The 22,145-nt window shown below is 35.3% G+C and overlaps 3 protein-coding genes across 3 annotated transcripts; all 3 read left to right on the top strand.

Moving 5' to 3' along the window:
* Positions 1-3,586: 3,586 nt before the first annotated feature.
* LOC109220473 lies at positions 3,587-4,288 on the top strand. The gene has a single exon (XM_019384945.1). The coding sequence runs from the start codon at positions 3,587-3,589 to the stop codon at positions 4,286-4,288; it is 702 nt and encodes a 233-aa protein (XP_019240490.1).
* Positions 4,289-6,483: 2,195 nt separating this feature from the next.
* Positions 6,484-7,725, top strand: LOC109220472 (uncharacterized mitochondrial protein AtMg00810-like). Its single transcript, XM_019384944.1, has one exon. It carries the CDS (start codon positions 6,484-6,486, stop codon positions 7,723-7,725), a length of 1,242 nt encoding a protein of 413 aa, XP_019240489.1.
* Positions 7,726-14,581: 6,856 nt separating this feature from the next.
* On the top strand, positions 14,582-17,150 carry LOC109220475 (high affinity nitrate transporter 2.4-like). The gene is made up of 3 exons (XM_019384946.1): positions 14,582-15,469; positions 15,568-15,683; positions 16,324-17,150. The coding sequence occupies exons 1-3, from the start codon at positions 14,648-14,650 to the stop codon at positions 16,988-16,990; spliced, it is 1,605 nt and encodes a 534-aa protein (XP_019240491.1). The 5' UTR covers positions 14,582-14,647; the 3' UTR covers positions 16,991-17,150.
* Positions 17,151-22,145: the final 4,995 nt, after the last annotated feature.

Below are 22,145 nucleotides of genomic sequence, written 5' to 3'. Positions count from 1 at the left end.
ATTGCGAGAGACTCTCGCTGATACCATTAATTATAAATAATATTTTATGGTGTAGCCAACTTATACACTGTACCATCTGTAGTTATACTTTAGTATCATTTGTATCTATTTTTAAATTTTATAGCAAATCCATCTGTAATTCTGTATTACAAGGGAGGAATTTTCCGGCAAATCCCTGTATTTCTTCATTTTGCCTTGATTTGCATCATATATGTAAATTTTTTCAAGTATGAGAGTTTTTTTTTTTTTTGCACCATGTATTTTTAACTATATTTTGTGGTTACGCACCCATGTATACATCCTTGTATCTTTGTATACATTCCATATTTTCGTATTTCGTCTTGGTTGTATTCATTGCGCGAATGAATATAGTTGATACAAGTTGCATTAGTTACGAGAACGATTATAGTTAACACAATGTATTTATTGTGCGAACGAATACCGTAAATACAAACGCCTCGGACAAGGAAAGGTTTGCTACGGATGGTAAATGAAACAATAATTGCAAAACTGTAGTGCTTTCTGAAATTTCCTCAATAAAATTTAAATAATCATAAAATGCACAATCATAAGTCAAAACTTTAAACGAAAGATATTTAAAAATATGAAAATGTGTATCTAAAGAAAAGACTTTTTGGATCCAAAATAGAGTGAACTAATGGAATTAATGGATACATGATGGCATGCTCATAATCCAAAGAACAACAATCGCACTCCACTTGAGCATTGAAAATGCATTTTATTCCCTCTAGATTTCATTAAACACTGCGTTTTCTAGCCTAATACGACAAATAAATATTTACTTTTATATTAACCTTCTAGTTGCAATTTTGCTGGACCTCAATCTCAATGTATCAAATAGCTAAGTTTTAACGACCGAGCACATGTGAGTTTCATAATTAGTTTTGAGATGCTAAGTCAATATTACAGGGGCACAACTGCAAGTAGATTTAAAAATGTAGCATTAATTCTCTGAATAAAATATAAAATGGGGCATAAATTTGGAGAAGAAAATCCATAAGTACGGATGATAACTCTTAAAGGCTATCGCAGTTTATAAATGTACGGTGTCAGCCCTCATTGGAAGTTTCCTTTTTCTTTTTTTTTGTTTTTAATTAAAAAAGGAGCAATGGTATAACGGTAGAGTTATTTCCGTGTGATCTATGAATTACGGGTTCAAGACGTGGAATCAGCCGCTGATGCTTGCATCAGGGTAGGTTGTGGTGTGACTCTTCCCTGGACCTTGCATGAATGCGAATGCTTCGTACACCGGACTATCTTTTTTCTTAATAATTGTTCTCTGCTGAGTGTCTGACCTTTTAAAAATAAAAAGAAAAACCAAGTCAAATAAATTGAGCTCAACTTGCATATTTGTTTAAGTTGAAAAAGTGCTACTAGTAGTTGCTTCTTGAATTTAGACGTGGGTTGCCTTAAACTAAGGCGATGTTGTTGCTGAAGCTATCCTCTTGTCTATGAGCCAATACCCATTATCTTTATTTCAATTAACTTGACGACCTGTATTTATGTTTATTTACATTTATTTTTTATAATACTTTCGTTCAAAGGAAAGGAAAATGAGAAAAATATTAATGTTTGTTATCTACAAGCGCACTGTTCTTGACAGTTGAATTATAAATTAAGAAATCATGGTCAACTTATCAACCATGTGTCCATGTTCTTCTGCTTTGCTTATAGGTTTTGATAACTTATTCTATTATTACTTATTTAATGAACAATACAACCCTTCATGGAATGCATGATCATTTCTTGGAATATAAATCAACGGTGTGGGTTTGGTGGCTGCTTTCCTTAGGTTCAATTTGGTTAGTTGATTTCAGAAATAATAGAGGATGAAATGAAATAAAGTCGTTTGAGATGATTTAGGCATGTCTTACGTCGGCTAGCATATGCAACTAGTCCATAAGACTTATAATGAAGTTGTTAAAAAGGGACGGCTAAACCTAAAATTACATGATTTTGTATTTTTGTGACCTTGCATAGTAGACTAAAAATTGATAATAATAGAATATTTTATGTCAACTGCCCCTCTATCTAACTTACTATTTCTTATAAAAGGTGAAAAATAATCAAACTTCAATAAAAAATGATGATAATAGATAAAATATTATTTATTTATACTTTAGAAAATTTTAAGTGATTTACTTATTGCCAAAAAAATTGTTGTGCAATTCCTTTGTAATATATAAGCAAATTGAGTGATTTTGTTACAAAAAAGTGATTTTTATATGGTAAAATAATGATTGAGTGATCACTTAAATTGTGAGTGTAAATATAGATGTAATCAAGAGTAATCCTAATTTCTTGTCATGAAAGCAACCTTTGTGATCTCTCTTACGAGTCGAAAATGAAGTGGTACGAACCGTATTCACCGTTCCTCAATTTACTTCAATCTTCAAATATTATTATTCTATTAATTAAACATCTTTTCATGTTTTTTCCTTAGAAATACGCCAAAGTTTCCTTATTCTGAAAAAACGACGTCAAATGTTCGTATCGATGCAACCACAAGACTTAGAATTAAAGTCGTATATCGTTTCGCGTTCACGCATGATTCGGAGAAGGACCTCTCCCAAAAAGAATGTGATGTAGGTAGCCTACCTTAATGCAAGTATCAATGACTAGTTCCATGTGTGGCTCGAACTTGTAACCTATAGGTCACACGGAAACACTTAATATGAACTCTTATACATGTCAAGCTCACGAAATATCTGCTACCATCTACTTCACTAAAGTACAAAGAGAAGGAAAGAAGTTACGTAAGTTTGTCTTTTCTTTCGGTAAATTCTTTTATTATTCATGTTTTAAAATTACTGGTTTTACTCTCACTTTATAAATTAGCTGGAATGGCGAGGCAAAATATTAGGGTTTAAAGTTGGATTAAAGAGATAAGGTATCAAAACAATAAAATAAACCAAAGCACATGATCGATAAGTTGACTATTATCCAATTCAGTAGCGACATTGCCGGTGGGGCGAGAAAAACAAATGTTGAGAATGAGAACTCTTCACTCTCTAATTCCTCTAATTTTCCTTCACTTAATCAGAGAAATAAGGGAAAGGAATGTTCAATTGAAGAAGAAAAAAACACTGGAGAAGAAAAAAACACTGGTTTTCAGACAAAGCAAAGTTCTTAGGAGTTATCTAGAAATGAGAAGAATTCTTTTACACAATCAGAATTTACACGTGGAGCTCCCTCAGGAAATCACATGGGACATAATAGATCAAATCCTCACCGTCCAGATTAGAGGATTTTTCTTTTTCTTATTTTTTCCATCAGATTATTCTCACATGTGTGAGATATGTGAATAAGCATTGTAAAGAATAATAGTGGTTAGTTAGTTATTCTCATAGCATATAGGATTTAGACAAGTGTACATTCCTTTATTCTTTCTAGATAGGATAACTTGTATATATAGACTGATGATTATGCAATGGAATACACAGAGAAAATTCCTAAATATTATCTTCTTTCTTTACATTCTTTCATGGTATCAGAGCAGTGAAGCTCGATCCATTATTCTCTTCACTCTATCTTATTTTTTCTCTTCATCTTCACCATCATCACCATGCCTGATAACACTGAAACTACTATCACCCAAACTCAATCTGGAAATGGAGTAACCTTCGATCCAAACCATCCCTACTTCCTCCATTCTTCTGATGCACCTGGAATGACTTCAGTGAATGCAATCTTCACTGGTAGAGGTTTTCAGGGATGGAGAAGGTCTGTGCTAATTGCACTTTCAGCCAAGAATAAGTTAGGCTTCATCAATGGAACATGCCCAGCTCCAGCTGCTACTTCTAAGGATTTTCAGCCTTGGAGTAGGTGCAATGACATGGTCAACTCCTGGCTTCTAAATTCCCTCTCCAAAGACATTGGAGACAGTGTTATTTACTCAAAATCTGCTAAGGATCTGTGGAACAGTCTTGAGCATAGGTTTGGACAGTCAAATGGTGCCAAACTCTATCACTTGCGCAAAGAATTATCAGGGTTAGCTCAAGGAACAACTGATATAGCAGGATACTTTACCAAACTCAAACGTTTATGGGATGAGCTAGACTCTCTGAATTGTGATGTCAGGTTTGTATGCTCTTGTGTTTGTGATGGAAAGGAAAAGTTAGAAAAGTCCTTAGAAGATGAAAGGCTAATTCAGTTTCTAATGGGATTGAATGACTGTTATGGACAAGCTAGAGGAAATATTTTCATGATGAACCCTTTACCCAACATCAATCATGCCTATACTTTGGTTCTACAAGATGAAAACTAGAGAGAAATCTATGCTAATCCTCTAATTTCTGCTGATTCATCATCTTTCATGGTGGGAAATCAAGGTAATTTTATGGTTCAAAGTAACTATCCACAGAAGAATGGAAAACAGACACAAAGGAATTTTGGACAATTCAGAAGAATAACACAGAAGAATCCAACATTCAAGGGAAAGAAAACCAAATTCAATCCAAATGTGTCTTCTAGCTATTGCAAGAAGATAGGGCACACAATCAATGACTGCTATAGAATCATAGGTTTCCCTGATGATTTTGAGTTTACCAATACCAAAGGAAACCAGCTTCAAGTTAGAGGAAATGGGGCATTTTCAGCTGATACAACAGAAGAACACAGTAACAATTGCAGTGAGCCTCTGTCTCAGCACCTCTCCAAGGATCAATTCTCACAGTTAATGCAGCTAATCAAGCAGGTTAAGGTTGGTGATGCAGGAAGTTCTAATCCAGAGATCAATGCAAATGTTGTAGCTGGTACTATTATCAAATATACTGGCTCCTGTTTTTCAGTTTTTAACTCTAGTACTTGGATTATTGATACGGGGGCTTCAGAACACATATGTTTTGATTCTAATGCTTTCCTATCTCTAACTCCTTTACCCTTTCCTCTACATATTAATCTTCCCAATTCCTTCAAGCTAACAGTCACTCATGCAGGCAGAATTCTTATATCTCCAGAATACATTCTGGAAAATGTTCTGCATGTCCCTAGTTTTAGATACAACCTTCTATCTGTCAATAGGTTTTGTCTACAGTTTCATTGCATCATTTCACTTACATCTAGTCACTGTCTGTTGCAGGCCCCTTTAATGAAGAGGCCTCAAGTTTTTGGTGAAGCAAAGGAAGGATTATACCTGTTGGAGCCTAGAAAGGCTAGATGTAGTTCACAACCTAATGTAGTTTCATTTCCTAATCACAATGATATCAATCAAGTTTCAGTTTTCTTTCCTATTTCTGCAAGTGCAATTTCTAATGTAAATCTTTGGCACAATAGATTGGGGCATTTGCCTTTCCATGCAATGAAACAGTTCAATTTTATTTCAATCACTTCTAATTCTGATTGTTTTTGTGATGTGTGTCCTAGAGCTAGGCAAACTAGACTCTCTTTTCCTTTAAGTCAAATAACATCCAAAAGAGTATTTGAACTGATTCATGTTGATACCTGGGGTCCTTACAAGGTACCTACCTACAATGGTTTCAAATATTTTTTAACGATAGTGGATGACTTTAGCAGAGGCACCTGGACCTTTCTGCTGAGTACAAAAGGAAATGCATTTGTAGTTTTAAAGAATTTTCTCATCATGGCTGAAAGACAGTTTGGGGTTAAGGTGCAGAAAGTGAGGACTAATAATGCATTTGAATTAGGGAAGGGTTCACAAGAAGCAACATTTCTGCTTTCTCAAGGCATTCTTCATCAGAAGCAACACCAGGAAGATTCTTGTGTCTAGGGATGTGACCTTTCATGAAGACAAATATCCCTTTGCCTCAATCAAGTCAACTCCACTTCCCATTTTTTCCTATCCTATCCCTGCCGATGTCAACCCTGATATTTCCCCATCTGCTCCCTTGCCCACTGAACCTGTTCCACCTGTTGCACCAAGTTCTGATCCTCCTTCTTCACCCTCTCCTTCTCCCTCTCATCTCAGTCCACCCTTCTCCTCTTCACTCTCCCTTTCCCCATCTCCTATACACTCACCTTTCAGTTCTGCACCCTCTCACATACCTTCACCAGCACTTAGAAGATCCCTTAGGGTCTCTAAATTGCCCTCACACCTTAATGATTACATATGCAACGATGTGTATCTAACAGACCTCACCTCCTCTTGTTTTGCTCAACCTAGTGACCCAGCTGTTTACTCCTTTGCAGCCTTATCTCATCACAATCAACACCTTATACAATCTATCTCAGCTATCTCAGAACCTAATAGTTTTTCACAGGCTTTTGCACATCCTGGATGGAAACAAGCTATGCTTTCTGAAATTGAAGCTTTGGAGAGGAATCACACTTGGGATGTGGTTCCCTTACCACCAGGCAAAAAGGCTTTACCCTGTAAATGGGTGTACAAAGTAAAGCACAATTCTGATTGGTACTATTGAGAGGTTGAAAGCTAGATTAGTCGTGAGGGGGGATATACAAAGAGAGGGTATTGACTACACAGAAACCTTTTCACCCGTAGTCAAAATGACTACCATCAGATGTTTACTAGCAGTGGCCACCAAGAAAGATTGGCCTATTTATCAACTAGATGTCAGCAATGCTTTCCTACATGGGGACCTACAAGAAGAGGTCTATATGAGGTTTCCAGCCGGTCTTTCTCCTCCTAGTCCTAACCATGTGTGCCTTCTTCAAAAATCTTTTTATGGACTTAAACAAGCTTCCCGGCAATGGTATGCTCGGCTTGCTGGTGCTTTGAGTTTCAAAGGTTATTCCTCCTCCTTGAATGACTATTCCTTATTTTTTAAACGACAAGGGAATTTGACATCTATTGTTGCAGTCTATGTGGACGACATTCTCATTAGTGGGAATGATTCAGTTGAAATTGCTGGGCTCAAGTCATTTTTACATACAGAATTCAAGGTGAAAGACTTAGGAAATCTCCATTATTTTCTAGGCAAGGAAATATTGCGCGAAAAAGAAGGAACAATTGTATGTCAAAGGAAATTCACCTTAGATCTGCTCCAAGAATTTGAGATTGCAGCAACTTCCCATGTATCTTCTCCATTGGAACCTTCTTCCAAACTTCACTCTAATACAGAACCTCTTCTTCCCAATCCCACTGTGTATCGACATCTTGTGGGTAAATTGAATTACCTCACCCACACACGGCCTGATTTGTCATTTGCTGTTCTCAAGCTCAGTCAATTTATGCAAAGTCCTCGCCTTTCCCACTTCAACGCGGCTCTCCGAGTATTGCGTTACCTCAATCTCAATCCAAGCCAGGGCATTATTTTGAACTCTCAACCTTCTCTTGATCTACTTGCTTTTTGTGATGCAGACTGGGGGTCTTGTCCTGAAACTAGGCGATCTGCCAGTGGTTTCTTCATTTCTCTTGGTGGATCTCCCATTTCTTGGAAGTCTAAGAAGCAAGACTCCATCAGTCTCTCCTCTGCAGAGGCTGAGTACCGTTCAATGTGCCGAGTTGTGGCAGAACTCACTTGGCTCACTCGTCTACTTGAAGATCCCTCCATCTCTTCTTCCTTGCCAGTGCCCGTTTACTCCGATAGTAAAGCTGCCATCAATATTGCTCGAAACCCTGTCTTTCATGAACGTACCAAGCATGTTGAACTCGACTGCCACTTTGTCCGGCAGCAGTTCCTCTCCAGTCTCATTTCCCTTTCCTTGGTTCCATCCTCCTCTCAATTAGCCGATCTGTTCACCAACAGGGGTGGCAATTGGGGCAGGGCGGGGCGGGGCAAGCCTTGACCTGCTAATATTTTGACCCGCCCTGCCCTGCCCTATTTAGAATTTTTTCAAATTTTGCCCCGCCCCGCCCCGCCCTACTCTCTTGTAATTTTTTTTTCTAATTCTGAGAAGTGTTATACTGTATACCATTAAGCACATAAATTATAAACTACGCAAAAAATAATGACACAATTGGTCCTCGCCTACACAAGTCTTGCAGAAGTACTCATGTATATGAGTTGGTCGCTTTAACCATTCTACCATCGATACTTAGCGGGGATCCTAGGCTTCTTCAAATGTTATCTTTACTAATATTAATCTACTTACAAATACATAAACCTTGTATCTACTTTTACACTTAATTCAAGTAAAATGCTACTCCTATTATTAGTACTCAACAGAATTGCTGGATTCATTTAACTATAATGGGTTCATCTGAAAGCACTGCAATGAACTCGGATAAAAGAAAAGATGGGGAAAATGTGGAGCAGTTTCATTTACTATCATAGACATCAATGCATATATTCTAATTAACTCCAACAGTTTCACACTGCAATTTAACTTGAACAACATGGGTAACAAACACTAATAATTACGAGCAAAAACAATAAAGATAAAATTCTTTTCTTTTTTGCTTTTGGTCATTTTGATAGTTTCAGCTTCTCGCCTTCAGCAGCAATATCAGTATTGACACCAGCTCCATGTGAAGAGAGGTTTTTTCATCATCTATACCAATTAGCAGCAGCATCAGCGATAACACACCGCCAAGAACTTTTTCCTCAGTCCTCAAACACAGCAACAAATATACATATGGTGAAGCAATGTGAAACAAACTCATAAAACCCCCACCATAATTCTTAAGCAATTCTACGAAGGGTAAAGCAAACTGAAACCACAGTTTCATCTTTTTGTTTCCAGTTACTGGTGGAAAAACCTTATCGAACCAACTCGTAACTTGTTCACCAAAATTCTTAAATAGTTGTAACCACTTGAGAAACACAATCTATTAACCATGAAGAAAAAGCTGTGAGTTTTACAAGGAACATTTAACAGCTACAAGTAGGCCGAAACCATACTTAAATTCAAACAGTACCAACAGCAATAAAAACAGATACTATAAATTGAAACAGTAACTATGTGGCAATCCAAATTTGAGAGGAACAAAAGGGATGTAAGCATGTCAAGGGTCTCATAGTTGCGATAAACCACTTGAATCCGGCTCGTCCTCTTCATCAAGCAATGTTGGACATGAAACTTGATCAACGGTTGAAGTCAAACCTAAAAGGAAAAATGCATAGTTCAATGTATCAATATCGTATTAAACTATTGAATACCTATTAAGACAATAATGAGAAAATTACTTACCATTTAAGTCATTCCATAACCACGTGCGAGCACACATTAAAGCTTCCAAAGTAGTGGGGTGGAGTCTACTCCGATGCGGGCTAATCAACCTCCCACTAGTGCTAAATGCCGATTCTGAAGCAACGCTAGACACGAGAATGGCTAAGAGATCACGAGCCATTTTTTGCAATGTAGGAAATTTCAATCCATTTGTCTTCCGCCAACTCAAATTGTCAAATGAAGGGGTTCGAGGTAGTAGGTCTTCTTCTAAGTACATATCCAACTCTGATCTTTTCTCCACGGTAGCTCCAGTTGAAGCTACAAATCTATCAAAGCTCGAAGCCGATCACCCTGAGTAAAACTAGTGACTTCACTAGAACTAGATGCTAATGAATCATGTGGAGCAGATAATTTACTCTTATAATCTTGAAAGAGATCATAACAATTGGATCGAACTTCTTGAATTTTAGTTGAAGCTTCTTCACCATAAATTAGTGGAAGAAAGAACTCTACCAACCTCATCTTGTACCGTGGATCAAAGATTGCAGCTACTCCCATCAAAATATGCACATCATCCCAATATTTTTTAAATTTCAACAACATGGCAGATGCCATATCGCTAATCAAAGGATTAAGCTCTTTCACCCAAGCTTCCAATTCTAGTTTAATTTCACAAACTTTTGTAAAGTATTGACTAGAAGTTGGATATTGAGTTCCTGAAAACTGTTCAGTGATATGATAAAAAGTTTGAGCTTATCAGAAACATCTTCTGCATTACTCCATTGCTCTTCAGTTGGATACGACTTATAATTTGTGTCAGTTAGACTCAACTTGTTAAACACCTCTTTGTATTCTATACCTGTTCTCAACATTAAATATGTTGAGTTCCACCGAGTAGGACAATCATACTCCAACTTCTTATAACAAGAACAGTGAACCAAACGTGCGGCTTCTTCAAACCTCTCAATTCTGCCAGCTGATCCGATCCAATACAAGACACCATCACGCACTTTGCTAATACTATCTCCTATCACTTTTAACCCTTCTTGCACAATCAAATTTAAAATATGTGCAGCACAACGCACATGAAATACTCGACCAGTCAACAACAAATCATTTTTATTGAGTTTCTCATCCAATAAAGTTTTAATCATAGCATTGTTTGTGCTAGAATTATCAACTGTGATAGTTGATATTTTTCGTTCAAGATTCCAATCAAACAAACAATTAACCAAAGCACCACACAAGGCATCTTTATCATGTGGAGCAGGGACATAAGCAAATCTCAAAATATGACTTTGAAGCCTCCATGAATCATCAATGAAATGACCAGTAATAGCCATGAACCCTTTTTTGTTACTATTGGAAGTCCACATATCGGTTGTTATTGCAATTCTACTCGTGACTTTCTCCAACAACATAGAAGTTTGCGGTTTCAAATTTTCAAAGATTTTTATTATGTCATTCTTGATTGTATTTCTGGAAACCATCTTAAACATAGGTTGAAGACTCGCAACAAAGTTCCTAAATTCCACATGATCAACTATAGAGAGTGGATACTCGTGTAAAATAATGGCATGTACAAGCTTTTTACGTGAAACATCTTGATCAAAATAACCACCCCCTGTATCGCCCTCATTTTGTGCATCTCTTGGCCTATTAGGACACTTAAGCATGTGATCTAACATAGATTTTGTCCCACAATTCCTAGCATTTTTATACCGGCGATCGTAATACTTACAAGATGGAACACCCTTAACCTTCACTGGCTCGAAATGATCCCATGATTTGGAATATCTCATTTTTTTCGGTTCAACTTCATCAGGTTGTGAAGGCCGTTGACTCTCATCGTCTAAGGAAATAGCATTAGAAGATGAAGCTGGTAGATTCTCTTCAATTTGAGATGCCATGATTACCTAAAGCAGAAAGTGTATCAAGCAATTAACATACTTTAATAATGAACTTAATTCTCTGAAACAAGAAACCACAAATACAGATCTCGGAATATTCAAGAAATATGGGAAGTTAGTCTTTTGCACCACACAACCTGTTATTAGCATTCAAATTATAACCAAAAGTAAATAATATACAAAGGAAACAACAGATGTGCAGATTATTTTAAAGTTTGCCTCATCACTTCTAAAATTGCATTATACAGATTATAATTTCACTAAGCAATACAAATCCCATAATTAAATCCAAGAGGATGAACTACAACAGAGACTTTGCTCCTCCTTTTCTCCAAACAGGGATAGTAGAATACATAGATATTAGACAATACATGCTGACAAGCAGCTGTATTTGTTGAAGCTCTAAAACAACATTAGGCGTGCCCTCGTTACAGTTCTCAAAGAAATAGAAAAGAACTCAAATTCTTCGTATGCCTATTAGTCGAGAGCACGCCTATGCCTGCCTACAGAGTATCATCATACACAGAGGTGCTGAAATCGTTGAGGGCACTGTACTTTCTGTTGTTTTCAAAGAACCCCCTCCCTGAAAACCAAAACCATTGTAGCAAAGTACAAAAACAATAAAATTATACAAAGATCAAGACTTTCGTTCATTAGAAGGGAACTGAAAGCAGTAAGCATGAAAGAAACTTAGGCGACTGTATTAACTAGTGCAAAAGTAACATTCATATTCTGAGCGCCATAGATTAACTATTGCAAAAGCAAAACTTTTTGGTTTTTTTCAGCAAAACATTCTAATATTCTGTTGTAACTTTGAACATTTGAATTGGCCCGTCATTTCCCTTCGGGGGCATCCAACAAAATAAAAAATTTGTCCCTTATTTCAAAACATCACTCTACTAAGCAAAAAATCAAACACCTCGTAGGCGGCAAGAAATATCAGGAAACATAGCAAAAAAGCTAAAAGCCAAGAGAGAAATAAGAGTTGTTACAACGGAAAGAGAAGCTGAAAGTAAGAGAGCGTCACCTTGAAACTTATTGTTGTTGGAGATCGAATTTTTCCTGGAAGATTAGAAGAACTGAAGGGAAAGGTTTCTGACTTTTTGCTTTTGGGTTGTCCTTTGGAAGAGCCGACGAGGGCAGAGTGCTTGAAATGTGAAATGGATTCAAAGAGGGATTGAAAAAATTAATAAAACACGCGGGTCATTTCTATTTTACCCGATTCATCTATTAATTCGGACCTTGCCCTGCCCCAACCTATTAATTTTTAAAAAAAATAACATTTTACCCTGCCTGCCCTGCCCCATTTAAATTTTCCCCTGCCCCGCCCCATTAATAGTATACCCTGCCCCGCCCTGCCCCAATTGCCACCCCTATTCACCAAACCCCTTTCTGGACCTTCCTACAATTCCATTCTCTGCAAGTTGGGGGTTACTTCTTTACCCTCCAACTTGAGGGGGGATGTTGAGAATAAGAACTCTTCACTCTCTAATTCCTCTAATTTTCCTTCACTTAATCAGAGAAATAAGGGAAAGGAATGTTCAATTGAAGAAGAAAAAGACACTGGTTTTCAGACAAAGCAAAGTTCTTCGGAGTTATCTAGAAATGAGAAGAATTCTTTTACACAATCAGAATTTACACGTGGAGCTCCCTCAGGAAATCACATGGGACATGATAGATCAAATCCTCACCGTCCAGATTAGAGGATTTTTCTTTTTCTTATTTTTTTCCATCAGATTATTCTCACATGTGTGAGATATGTGAATAAGCATTGTAAAGAATAATAGTGGTTAGTTAGTTATTCTCATAGCATATAGGATTTAGACAAGTGTATATTCCTTTATTCTTTCTAAATAGGATAACTTGTATATATAAGCTGATGATTATGCAATGGAATACACAGAGAAAATTCCTAAATATTGTCTTCTTTCTTTACATTCTTTCAACAAATAAGAAATTTAAATTTTAAAAGTGAATAGAATAATACAATATGCCTTTTAATTTCTCAAATAATGAACTCGAGATGTTCAAATGAATGTTAAGAAAGAGATGACACCGAAATCTTAGCCACCCCACGCCACGTCTAATTCAACAAGAAATTATTAATTTAAGTTATATATACTTATAAAATAAAAAGTAAAGATAAACGCAAGTGGAGCTGAAATAACATGTGAACAAGTTTTTTATGAATAAAATAATTTTGAAGATACGTACAAACTGCGATAGCCACTCAGTATTATCATTTGTACGTAAGTCGTACTTATAAGATTTTCATTGCTTTATGGGAGTTCAATCCTGCATTCCTGCTAAATTCTACTTTCAAAACATATCCTTGCATGTTGACTAGCTAGGTTTATAATTCAAAAATAAATAAAAAATAAAAAGACAAGTTACATGTTATATCACGTAAACGTAATCGGAGGGTGTAAACAAAAAATTCTATAAACTGACAGTATATATATTGTTAGTGTAAAAAATCTTTTATTGGTGAATTTCTCCAAATCTTGACTTGTCGTTTATCAGATTCGGATGGGAGGGGGGGGGGGGGGGGGTCTTAATTAATTTCTGTCTAAAAACTAATATTAAATTGCTCTAACCATTAAATCAAAATTAAAAAAAAAGGAAATGACGATAAGTCAGTAAATTAATGTTGAAAGTTGAGATTAGAATTATTTAAGTTGCAGGGATTCATGTGCCATTTAACTAGATTTAGTAAGATTGGGAAGTTCTGATACAAGTGTTTGAAACCTAAATCTGATACCAGAGTTTATTTCTCTAGATATATATGAGAGCAACTTTAATTATCGTTGTTATGTAGGTTTTGGAAATATACAACCTAAAATCCATTTTCATGCATCCAATGAATGTACAAATTACAAATTCTCTCTGTTCTTTTTCTTTTGGTTTTATGCTTACTATTATTAGTAAAATTTGTAATATTATCTTTTTGTTATTTTAATTTTAATTTATAAAACTATAGTTCTATTAAAGTTTTTTATTGTTTAGCTAAATGTTGTGTAATTTAATTTAAAAATATTGGTACACCATTCATCGAAAAAATAATTATTGACTTATTTAAAGTTTGAAAACCCTTGGCGAAATTTCTAGCTACGCCGCTGGTCACCAAACTCTGTTAACACCGGCAAAAATTCTAGATTTGTATGTGCATATATGTTTAAAACGGTTATATATTTATCTTGGAACTCTTAAAATCAAATGTCTGATGCGGCATGCGCACTGGTTGAGTTGTCCGCTCATGTCCGCTCATGTGCCTTAACCACTAGGATAGGGCAACTATAGTACAGCAGCACAGTACAAAGCTTGCTTAAATAAAGAAAAAAAATTACTGCATTCAGCTAAGTTTAAGCTGCTGCCTTTAAGTTGATCAGTTCATTCTAGTAATTTTAATTGTTGCACATTAAATGGAGTACAAATTAAGGGTTGTTAAACACTTAAACACATCATAATTAAACAAATAGACAAATAACAGTACTTCCGCTATTTTCTTCTATTTTACAAAAGCATACCCATGTGATGCCAATGTGTACAATACGTGTGCTTTTTTAATGTCAAACTCTCTGAAACTCTATAAATACCTTAACCTTTAGCATTCCCATATCTCATTAATTTGCTACTCCACAACCACTTAGCCCTTCTCTAAGCCTTTAAAGTTTTGTTTCTAGACAAAAATGGCTACTTTTGAAAGTCCCCTAGGTAGCTCAGTGCATGGATTAACTAGCACAGAACAAACATTTGCATTTTCTGTTTCTTCACATAGCCATAATAACCCTGATAATAATAGCCTAGCCACAAAATTTGATTTGCCAGTTGATTCAGAACACAGGGCAAAAGCTATGAAAATCTTCTCATTTGCACAACCCCACATGAGATCTTTTCACTTAGCCTGGATTTCGTTTTTCGTGTGTTTTATCTCCACTTTTGCTGCTGCTCCTTTAGTTCCTATTATTCGCGATAATCTTAACCTAACGAGATCAGATATTGGCAATGCCGGGGTTGCTTCTGTTTCTGGTAGCATTTTCTCTAGGCTAGTAATGGGTGTACTATGTGACTTAATAGGTCCAAGATATGGCTGTGCATTTCTCAACCTTTTAACAGCTCCTATTGTTTTCTCTGCTGCATTTGTCTCAAATGCTGAGGGATATTTAGCTATGAGATTTTTAGTGGGATTTTCATTAGCTACATTTGTGTCATGTCAATATTGGGTTACTGTTATGTTTAATAGCCAGATTATTGGACTTGTTAATGGTGTTGCAGGGGGGTGGGGTGATATGGGGGGTGGTGTTACTCAACTTCTTATGCCTTTTCTTTTTCATATAATTCAAATAATTGGGGCTACTCCGTTCACTGCATGGCGTATCGCCTTTTTTATACCAGGTTGGTTACATATTATTATAGGACTTATGGTCTTAACTCTTGGTCAAGATTTTCCTGATGGAAACCTTAGTACTCTACAGAAAAGGGGTGATGTTGCCAAAGATCAATTTTCAAAGGTAATTAAATTCTGCCCCATGCATATATAAACTAGTAATCAATTATTATAATTAGCACAAGTTGACTGATTTTGGTTTTATATTCTTTTTCTGTATAGGTTCTTCAGTATGCAGTTACAAATTATAGGACATGGATCTTTTTCTTTGTCTATGGATTTTCCATGGGAGTTGAGCTCTGTATCAACAATGTCATAGCAGAATATTTTTTTGACAAGTAAGTTTTTTTTATATCTCAAGCATCTTATAACTAGTAAAAAAATTCTACATTGTCAGAGTGTAGAAATTAACAGCTTTTTTGGATGATTGTTACCTGTTTTATCGTATCATACTGTTACTTTAAATAAATTATTTGTTTTAATTGTTACTTAAATTTTATTGTATAACAACCGATTTGGTGTGGCGCATCATTACCCTGTTTTTTCCTCTGGTTTTTCCCTTTCTTCTTATTAAATAATATATTTTATCCTTCACCCTACCTTTTATATAATAATTTTACCTCGTATCCTACTTTTTCTTTGTAATATTCCAAGTTTATTCTTCATATTTTGGTACATTAAATCATGAAATGACGATAAATGATACATTTTATCCAAACGTTGTATTCATCAAAATTAATATAAGGAAAAATGACACTATACAACCGCTATAAAAATAATAGCCGAAAGATATATATAAAATTTGTATATATACATATTTTGTATGTTATATATTATACAAATTTTATACACTTTTTCGGCTACCAGATGTAAATAATTTCTGGCGCGAGCTAAAAGTGATATAACCATCCAAACAAGTTGTAAACGTCGCAACTTCAACTTACACAACTGACCATGCATATTACTCAATGTTGATAGGTTCAATCTGAAGCTACACACAGCAGGAATGATAGCAGCAACATTTGGAATGGCTAATTTTGTGGCACGTCCATTTGGAGGATATGCATCTGATTTAGCAGCTCGAAAATACGGGATGAGGGGCAGGTTATGGGTCCTATGGATCGTACAAACACTAGGAGGAGCCTTCTGTATTTGGTTGGGCCGAGCCGAATCTCTTCCTATAGCCATAGTTTCAATGATCCTCTTCTCTATCGGAGCACAAGCTGCATGTGGTGCAACTTATGGAATCATTCCTTTCGTTTCGCGAAGATCGTTGGGCTTGATTTCGGGCCTCACTGGTGCTGGAGGAAATTTCGGTGGTGGATTAATGCAATTGCTTTTCTTTTCAACGACAAGATTTTCAACATCAATGGGGTTAACTTGGATGGGAGTAATGGCTGTAGCATGTACAATTCCAGTGGCTTTTATTCATTTTCCGCAGTGGGGAGGTATGTTTTTTCCAGCTTCAAAAGATGAGAAATATGATGAAGAGCATTATTATGGTTCTGAATGGACAAAAGATGAAAAATCAAAAGGATTACATCAGGGAAGTGTTAAATTTGCAGAGAATTGCCGGTCTGAACGTGGGAAAAAACATATTGTTTCTTCGATAGACACTCCACCTTACTCTACAGAACATGTTTGAAGAAATCGTAGAAGAATAAAATAAATGTATTTCTGATGTATTAGTGGGAGTGTGATTGGTTGTTACTCTGTAGTATTATGAGCTTACAACCATGAATCCGTTGTAGTTTTTAATGTAAATAACTCATGAGCAATAAGATTTCCTTATAATCTATGGTTCCTATGACCCTTAAAAAAATTTATTCGCTAATTCTCACAATTTATATGGAAATTATCATGGTTCCCTCAAAGGCAGAGGCAAATTCAGAATTTTAAGTTTATAGGTTTCTACGTCGACTTTAAATTAATATATTATAATAATCGTATTAAAGAACTTGGTTCCCAATTACTAAATAATATTCTTATACATTGAGTTATTTTCTTAGTACAAATCCGGGATCTAGCCAAAAGCTATTGGGTTCCCGGGAACCCATATTCATACCTTTAGATCCGCCTCTCCTCGAAAGGGTGCCTAGGAGCAACGGTAAAGTTATCTGACCTATAGGTCACGGGTTCAAGTCGTGGAATTGCAGTTCACTAATGCTTGCATTGAGTCTGTCTACATCACACTTCTTGAGGTGCGGCTGTTCCCCAGACCCTACGTGAATGCGGGATGCCTTGTGTATCGAGTTGCCCTTTATTATAGTTCCCTCGAAAGAAATCGCGAACCGGGAAACTCCTATTTGTACAATTAAATATCAGTATGTGCAATTTAATTATTACTATTTGAAGTTTACATCCCTTATTTTTTGTTCAGATGAAAATTATTATGCAAATCAGAACATGAGCAGAAGTGACATTACTAAGTCAATGAAAATATTAATGCAATTAGCCTTATTAAGTTATTATACTCTTCCAACGTTGGGATCACACCTTTTCATTTACATTGTGTCTAGGTAAGTAGATCACAAGTGTTTTCATGGTATCGTATGCTCTCTATCCCAAAAAGTTGGAATTTATATATTGTTAAAAGTTGAATTGTTGAAAGCAATATCTACATTTTCTAGGTTTATTTGTTTCTTAATATTTTTGTTTTTTGTCTATACATTTACTTCATACAATATGTAAGATTAATGGAGAAAATAATTTCTAAAAGTCCACTATTCCAGTCTTATAACCCAAAGAGAGCTAAAACTCTATACGTATGAGACTTTCCTCTCTCTTTAATTTTCTCGAGGCACGAATTCAAGAAAGAACCGAAGATTTTTATAATTTGTGATCTTAAATATATTATAACATTTAATTTATGTTGCTATAAAAGCTTGTAATTACGGATAAATTTAAAATTTAAAATTAAGTTTGCAAATATAAAATATTTCATTATATTTTGGGACAAACTTAAAACAACAGAATGTCACATAAAATGAAATAGGGGTGTATAAATGAAACCGACAAACCGCACCAACCCGATAATCCGAGTCAAACCGAGAAAAAAAATTCGACTATGGTTTGGTTTGATTTGGTTTGGTGTTGGAAAAAAAAACCCAACCATATTTTGTTTGGTTTTGGTTTTAACTAAAAAAGTCAAACCGAAACCAAACCAACCCGATATTATATGTATAGAAATTTTAAATATATTTAATACATAAAAATATTTATTGTAGTGTAGTTTATAAATATTTATTAAACTTTTTCATAGTTTTATCTTTTCACGTATTATTTCAAGCTTGGACTTATAATTTTTGGATGCTCCAATAAGTTTTATAGTTCATAAAAAAAACTCAAATAAATCTTAAACCAATATAAAATCAATACTAATGTTAATAAAAGACATTCAATTCAATTGTACTATGAATGAAAATAGTGTTGGATATTTATTTTTTGGTTTTTCCGTGGTTTAGATAAAATGCATAACTTATTTTTCTTTTAGTGTTTGGTCATGTAAATAATATAGTACTTATTAGTCGTACTTATTTTAGCAACTTATTAGTAATTTCAAATTATGTTTGTTTTTATTATGGCTTATTAATAATACTTATTTTATGCGATTTTATTATCTTTATTGTTGAATATTTTAGTACGATGCCATGACTCATCTCATATTTATGTTATTTTATTGAAAAAATACCTTATATAGTTCGATCTTACTAGGATTAAAGAAATATTTGGAGCACAAATTNATATATGTACACCCCTAAAATGAAATAAAGAATACTAATTTAAGTCTACTTGCAGTTATCTTGTCTGTTTTGTCTGACTAGCATCTTGCAACTAAATATGATATCCACATGTGCAGCTCAGTTCATCCTAAACCCAATTTGTATGGTATTTTTCAAATTTTATGAGTCAGATTTTTTAATTTTGACTGTGAACTCAGACATAGAACTAAAAGTGTTTTTAAATAAAATTTATATTTAGAAACTATATAAAAAGTACTATAAGTCATAATAATTAACAATTCAAAATATTTAAACGGTATATAAAAAATTACGATAAAAATAACAACTCGTTTGACTTTGTCAATAATTGAGACGAAAGGAGTAACAAATAAAAGATTTTTTAATATGAAATTTTTGTCACCATCCACCATTATCAACTACTACCATCCACCAAACACAATAACCTTCCTCAATCACAACCATCACTGTCGCCAATCACCATATTAATCAACGATATCACTATCTACCACTATATATCGATAACCATCGTTAACCATTAGCTATCACTATTATCCACCATAATTATTAGCAGCTACCATAAACTGCTATCATTAATTACTGTTACAACTACCATCACTACTAGCTACTATTGTATTCACCAACTACCACTGCTAGTCAGCACCCACAACCACCATCATATCTGTCACTACCACCAACTGTGATATTGCTTTTAAAAAATATTTATTGATATAGCATTAGATTAATTAATATTTATTTAATTTATTGATTTTAAATAAAGATACATTCTATATGTACCCTCAGATGTTGAAAAACTAAATAGTCTTAGTTATTTAGTATTCAAATAATATATATCTTTATATTTAAATATATAGTGGTGTGCATAATTTGGTAACGGAAAATTTTGTATTTGGCGATATTTTGGTATTTGGTATTGTATTTAATTTAAGTTTTTAAAAAATATTAGCATTAGGTATGATATTCATTATTCAAAAATAAAATACCGAAATACATACTAAGTTTCACAATTACATATTATTGATTGTAACATAATATTCAAGTTTTACTTTCCGTTAAATTTATAGTTCTCTTTAAACTTGACCTTTTTTTTCCACGATTCTTGCCTTTCCACCTTTTCTTTGGTTGCGTACTTACATTTTAACATTTCTCCCGTCTAGGTTTAGTATGTTTTGTCACGACCCAGATCCACTAAGGGTCGTGGTGGCGCCGGACATCGCTGTCAGGCAAGCCAATCAAACTACTTAATCAAATTCTCATCTAAATACTTTCGAAAACACTTCTTTTATACATTTAAAACAATACATAGTAAGTTCCTCCGAATTAATAATGAAACATTTAACAACCTTTAAAATTTATGAACAAACCCAAATACATTCCAGAACCCGGTGTCACAAGTACATGAGCAATTTCTAAGAATTAGTATAATACAACATCCGTCCGGGATACAGTGGACAAAAAATAAATACAATATACTGGAAAGGACTATACTAGCTGCGGGCCGCCTTGAATAATGCAACTCACCTAGTCCCCAAATCATCCGTGCTGCTACGCCCAGTAGGCCACTAGAGTTACATATACCCGTGCAACAAAAATGCACAGAAGTGTAGTATGAGTACGAAAACAACGTGTACTCAGTAAGTATCCCGCCTAACCTCGAAGAAGTAGAGACGAGATGGTCGACTTCGACACTTACTAAGGGTCCAATAATGTGATGTCAATAAAATATTAAATCGCGGATTTCTATAAACATGATTTCAATCCAATAGAAGGAAACAAGTGATCAATTATTTTCTTTTATAGGAAATTTCCAAAATTACTTTTCATTATTTATCCAAATATTATCAAGCCATGAAGGGGCAACAACAACTTCAATAAGTTCAAGGCAGCAATACAAGCATGCTCAAATAACACCGTGGTACGTACGGCCCGCTCCAGCAGAAAATAAACTGTGCACTACCGAGGGTCGAACGACGCGAACCATAGATGCATCTATTACCCCGATCGCGAACTATCCATGCGACGCGGTCAACATAAGATAAACAATCACCCTACTCGCGAACCATACATGCGACGCAGGTACACATAGAAATACATGCTCAGATAGCCAATTAAGAATTTATCGGGGAATATTTATTCCAAATAAAAGCCACTTTCTCTTTTAACAATTTAAGAACATGAAGTTTAATCCTTTTAGAAGTTCCTCTACTAATTCAATGTGATTTAAGCAATTCAAGCTGTCAATAAGATTACAGATATTCCAAATATAGCATGCTTTGGGTCCTAAACTACCCGGACAATAGCATAATAGTAGCTACGCACGGACTCTCGTCACCTCGTGCGTACGTATCCCCCAAAAATAGGAGCACATATCCAATTAACTCACCTATGGGGACAATTCCCTCTTACAAGGTTAGAAAGGAGACTCACCTCGCTCCGCAGATCCATAACCGGCATTCCACGCCCTTCCGAAGACTCTAATTGATGCACCACGCTCCAAAACTAGCCAACGGTTACGCAAATCTATTAATATATGCTCAATTATTCATTACAATCTAATTTATAGCAATTCCTAACTCCGATCGAAAAGTTGACCAAAACGCCCTCGGGCCCACGTGCCCGGAATCCGATTCGAAGATAAAGGTTACCCATGATCTTAGGAACTCAAATATATAATTTTCACTAAATTCCATACTCAATATCGTGGTTAAATTCCAAGAATGAAATTTCTAGGTTTTCCACCAAAACCTCAATTTTTCTACAATTTCCAAGTCTAAATCCATACATAATTGATGTATTTAACTCAATATAGGTGGGAATATCTTACCTTAATGTTGATGACGAAAATCCCCTCTTGAAGCTCCCCAAAATCGCCCATGCCAAGTGAAAAGTGAGAGAAGAATGGCCAAAATCCGATTTTAAAACAATCATTCTGCCCCAGCATTTTTCGCACCTGCGGTCCAACGACCGCTTCTGCGGTTCCGCAGGTGCGGTCCAAATACCGCATATGCGGTCCTCCCTGGGCCACCCCAATCTCGCTTC

The sequence above is a fragment of the Nicotiana attenuata genome, unplaced genomic scaffold (assembly GCF_001879085.1).
Source record: "Nicotiana attenuata strain UT unplaced genomic scaffold, NIATTr2, whole genome shotgun sequence".
Lineage (NCBI taxonomy): Eukaryota > Viridiplantae > Streptophyta > Magnoliopsida > Solanales > Solanaceae > Nicotiana > Nicotiana attenuata.
Note: the sequence above shows the minus strand (reverse complement) of the source record. Positions and strands in the feature narration are given on the sequence as shown.

What these genes read in the sequence shown, in the direction of transcription:
- LOC109220472 (XM_019384944.1), top strand. Translation starts at nt 6,484, where the DNA reads ATGACTACCATCAGATGTTTACTAGCAGTGGCCACCAAGAAAGATTGG.
- LOC109220475 (XM_019384946.1), top strand. Translation starts at nt 14,648, where the DNA reads ATGGCTACTTTTGAAAGTCCCCTAGGTAGCTCAGTGCATGGATTAACT. An exon ending in CCAAAGATCAATTTTCAAAG is followed by an intron (nt 15,470 to 15,567) that starts GTAATTAAATTC and finishes TTTTCTGTATAG; the next exon opens with GTTCTTCAGTATGCAGTTAC. An exon ending in GCAGAATATTTTTTTGACAA is followed by an intron (nt 15,684 to 16,323) that starts GTAAGTTTTTTT and finishes CAATGTTGATAG; the next exon opens with GTTCAATCTGAAGCTACACA.
- LOC109220473 (XM_019384945.1), top strand. Translation starts at nt 3,587, where the DNA reads ATGCCTGATAACACTGAAACTACTATCACCCAAACTCAATCTGGAAAT.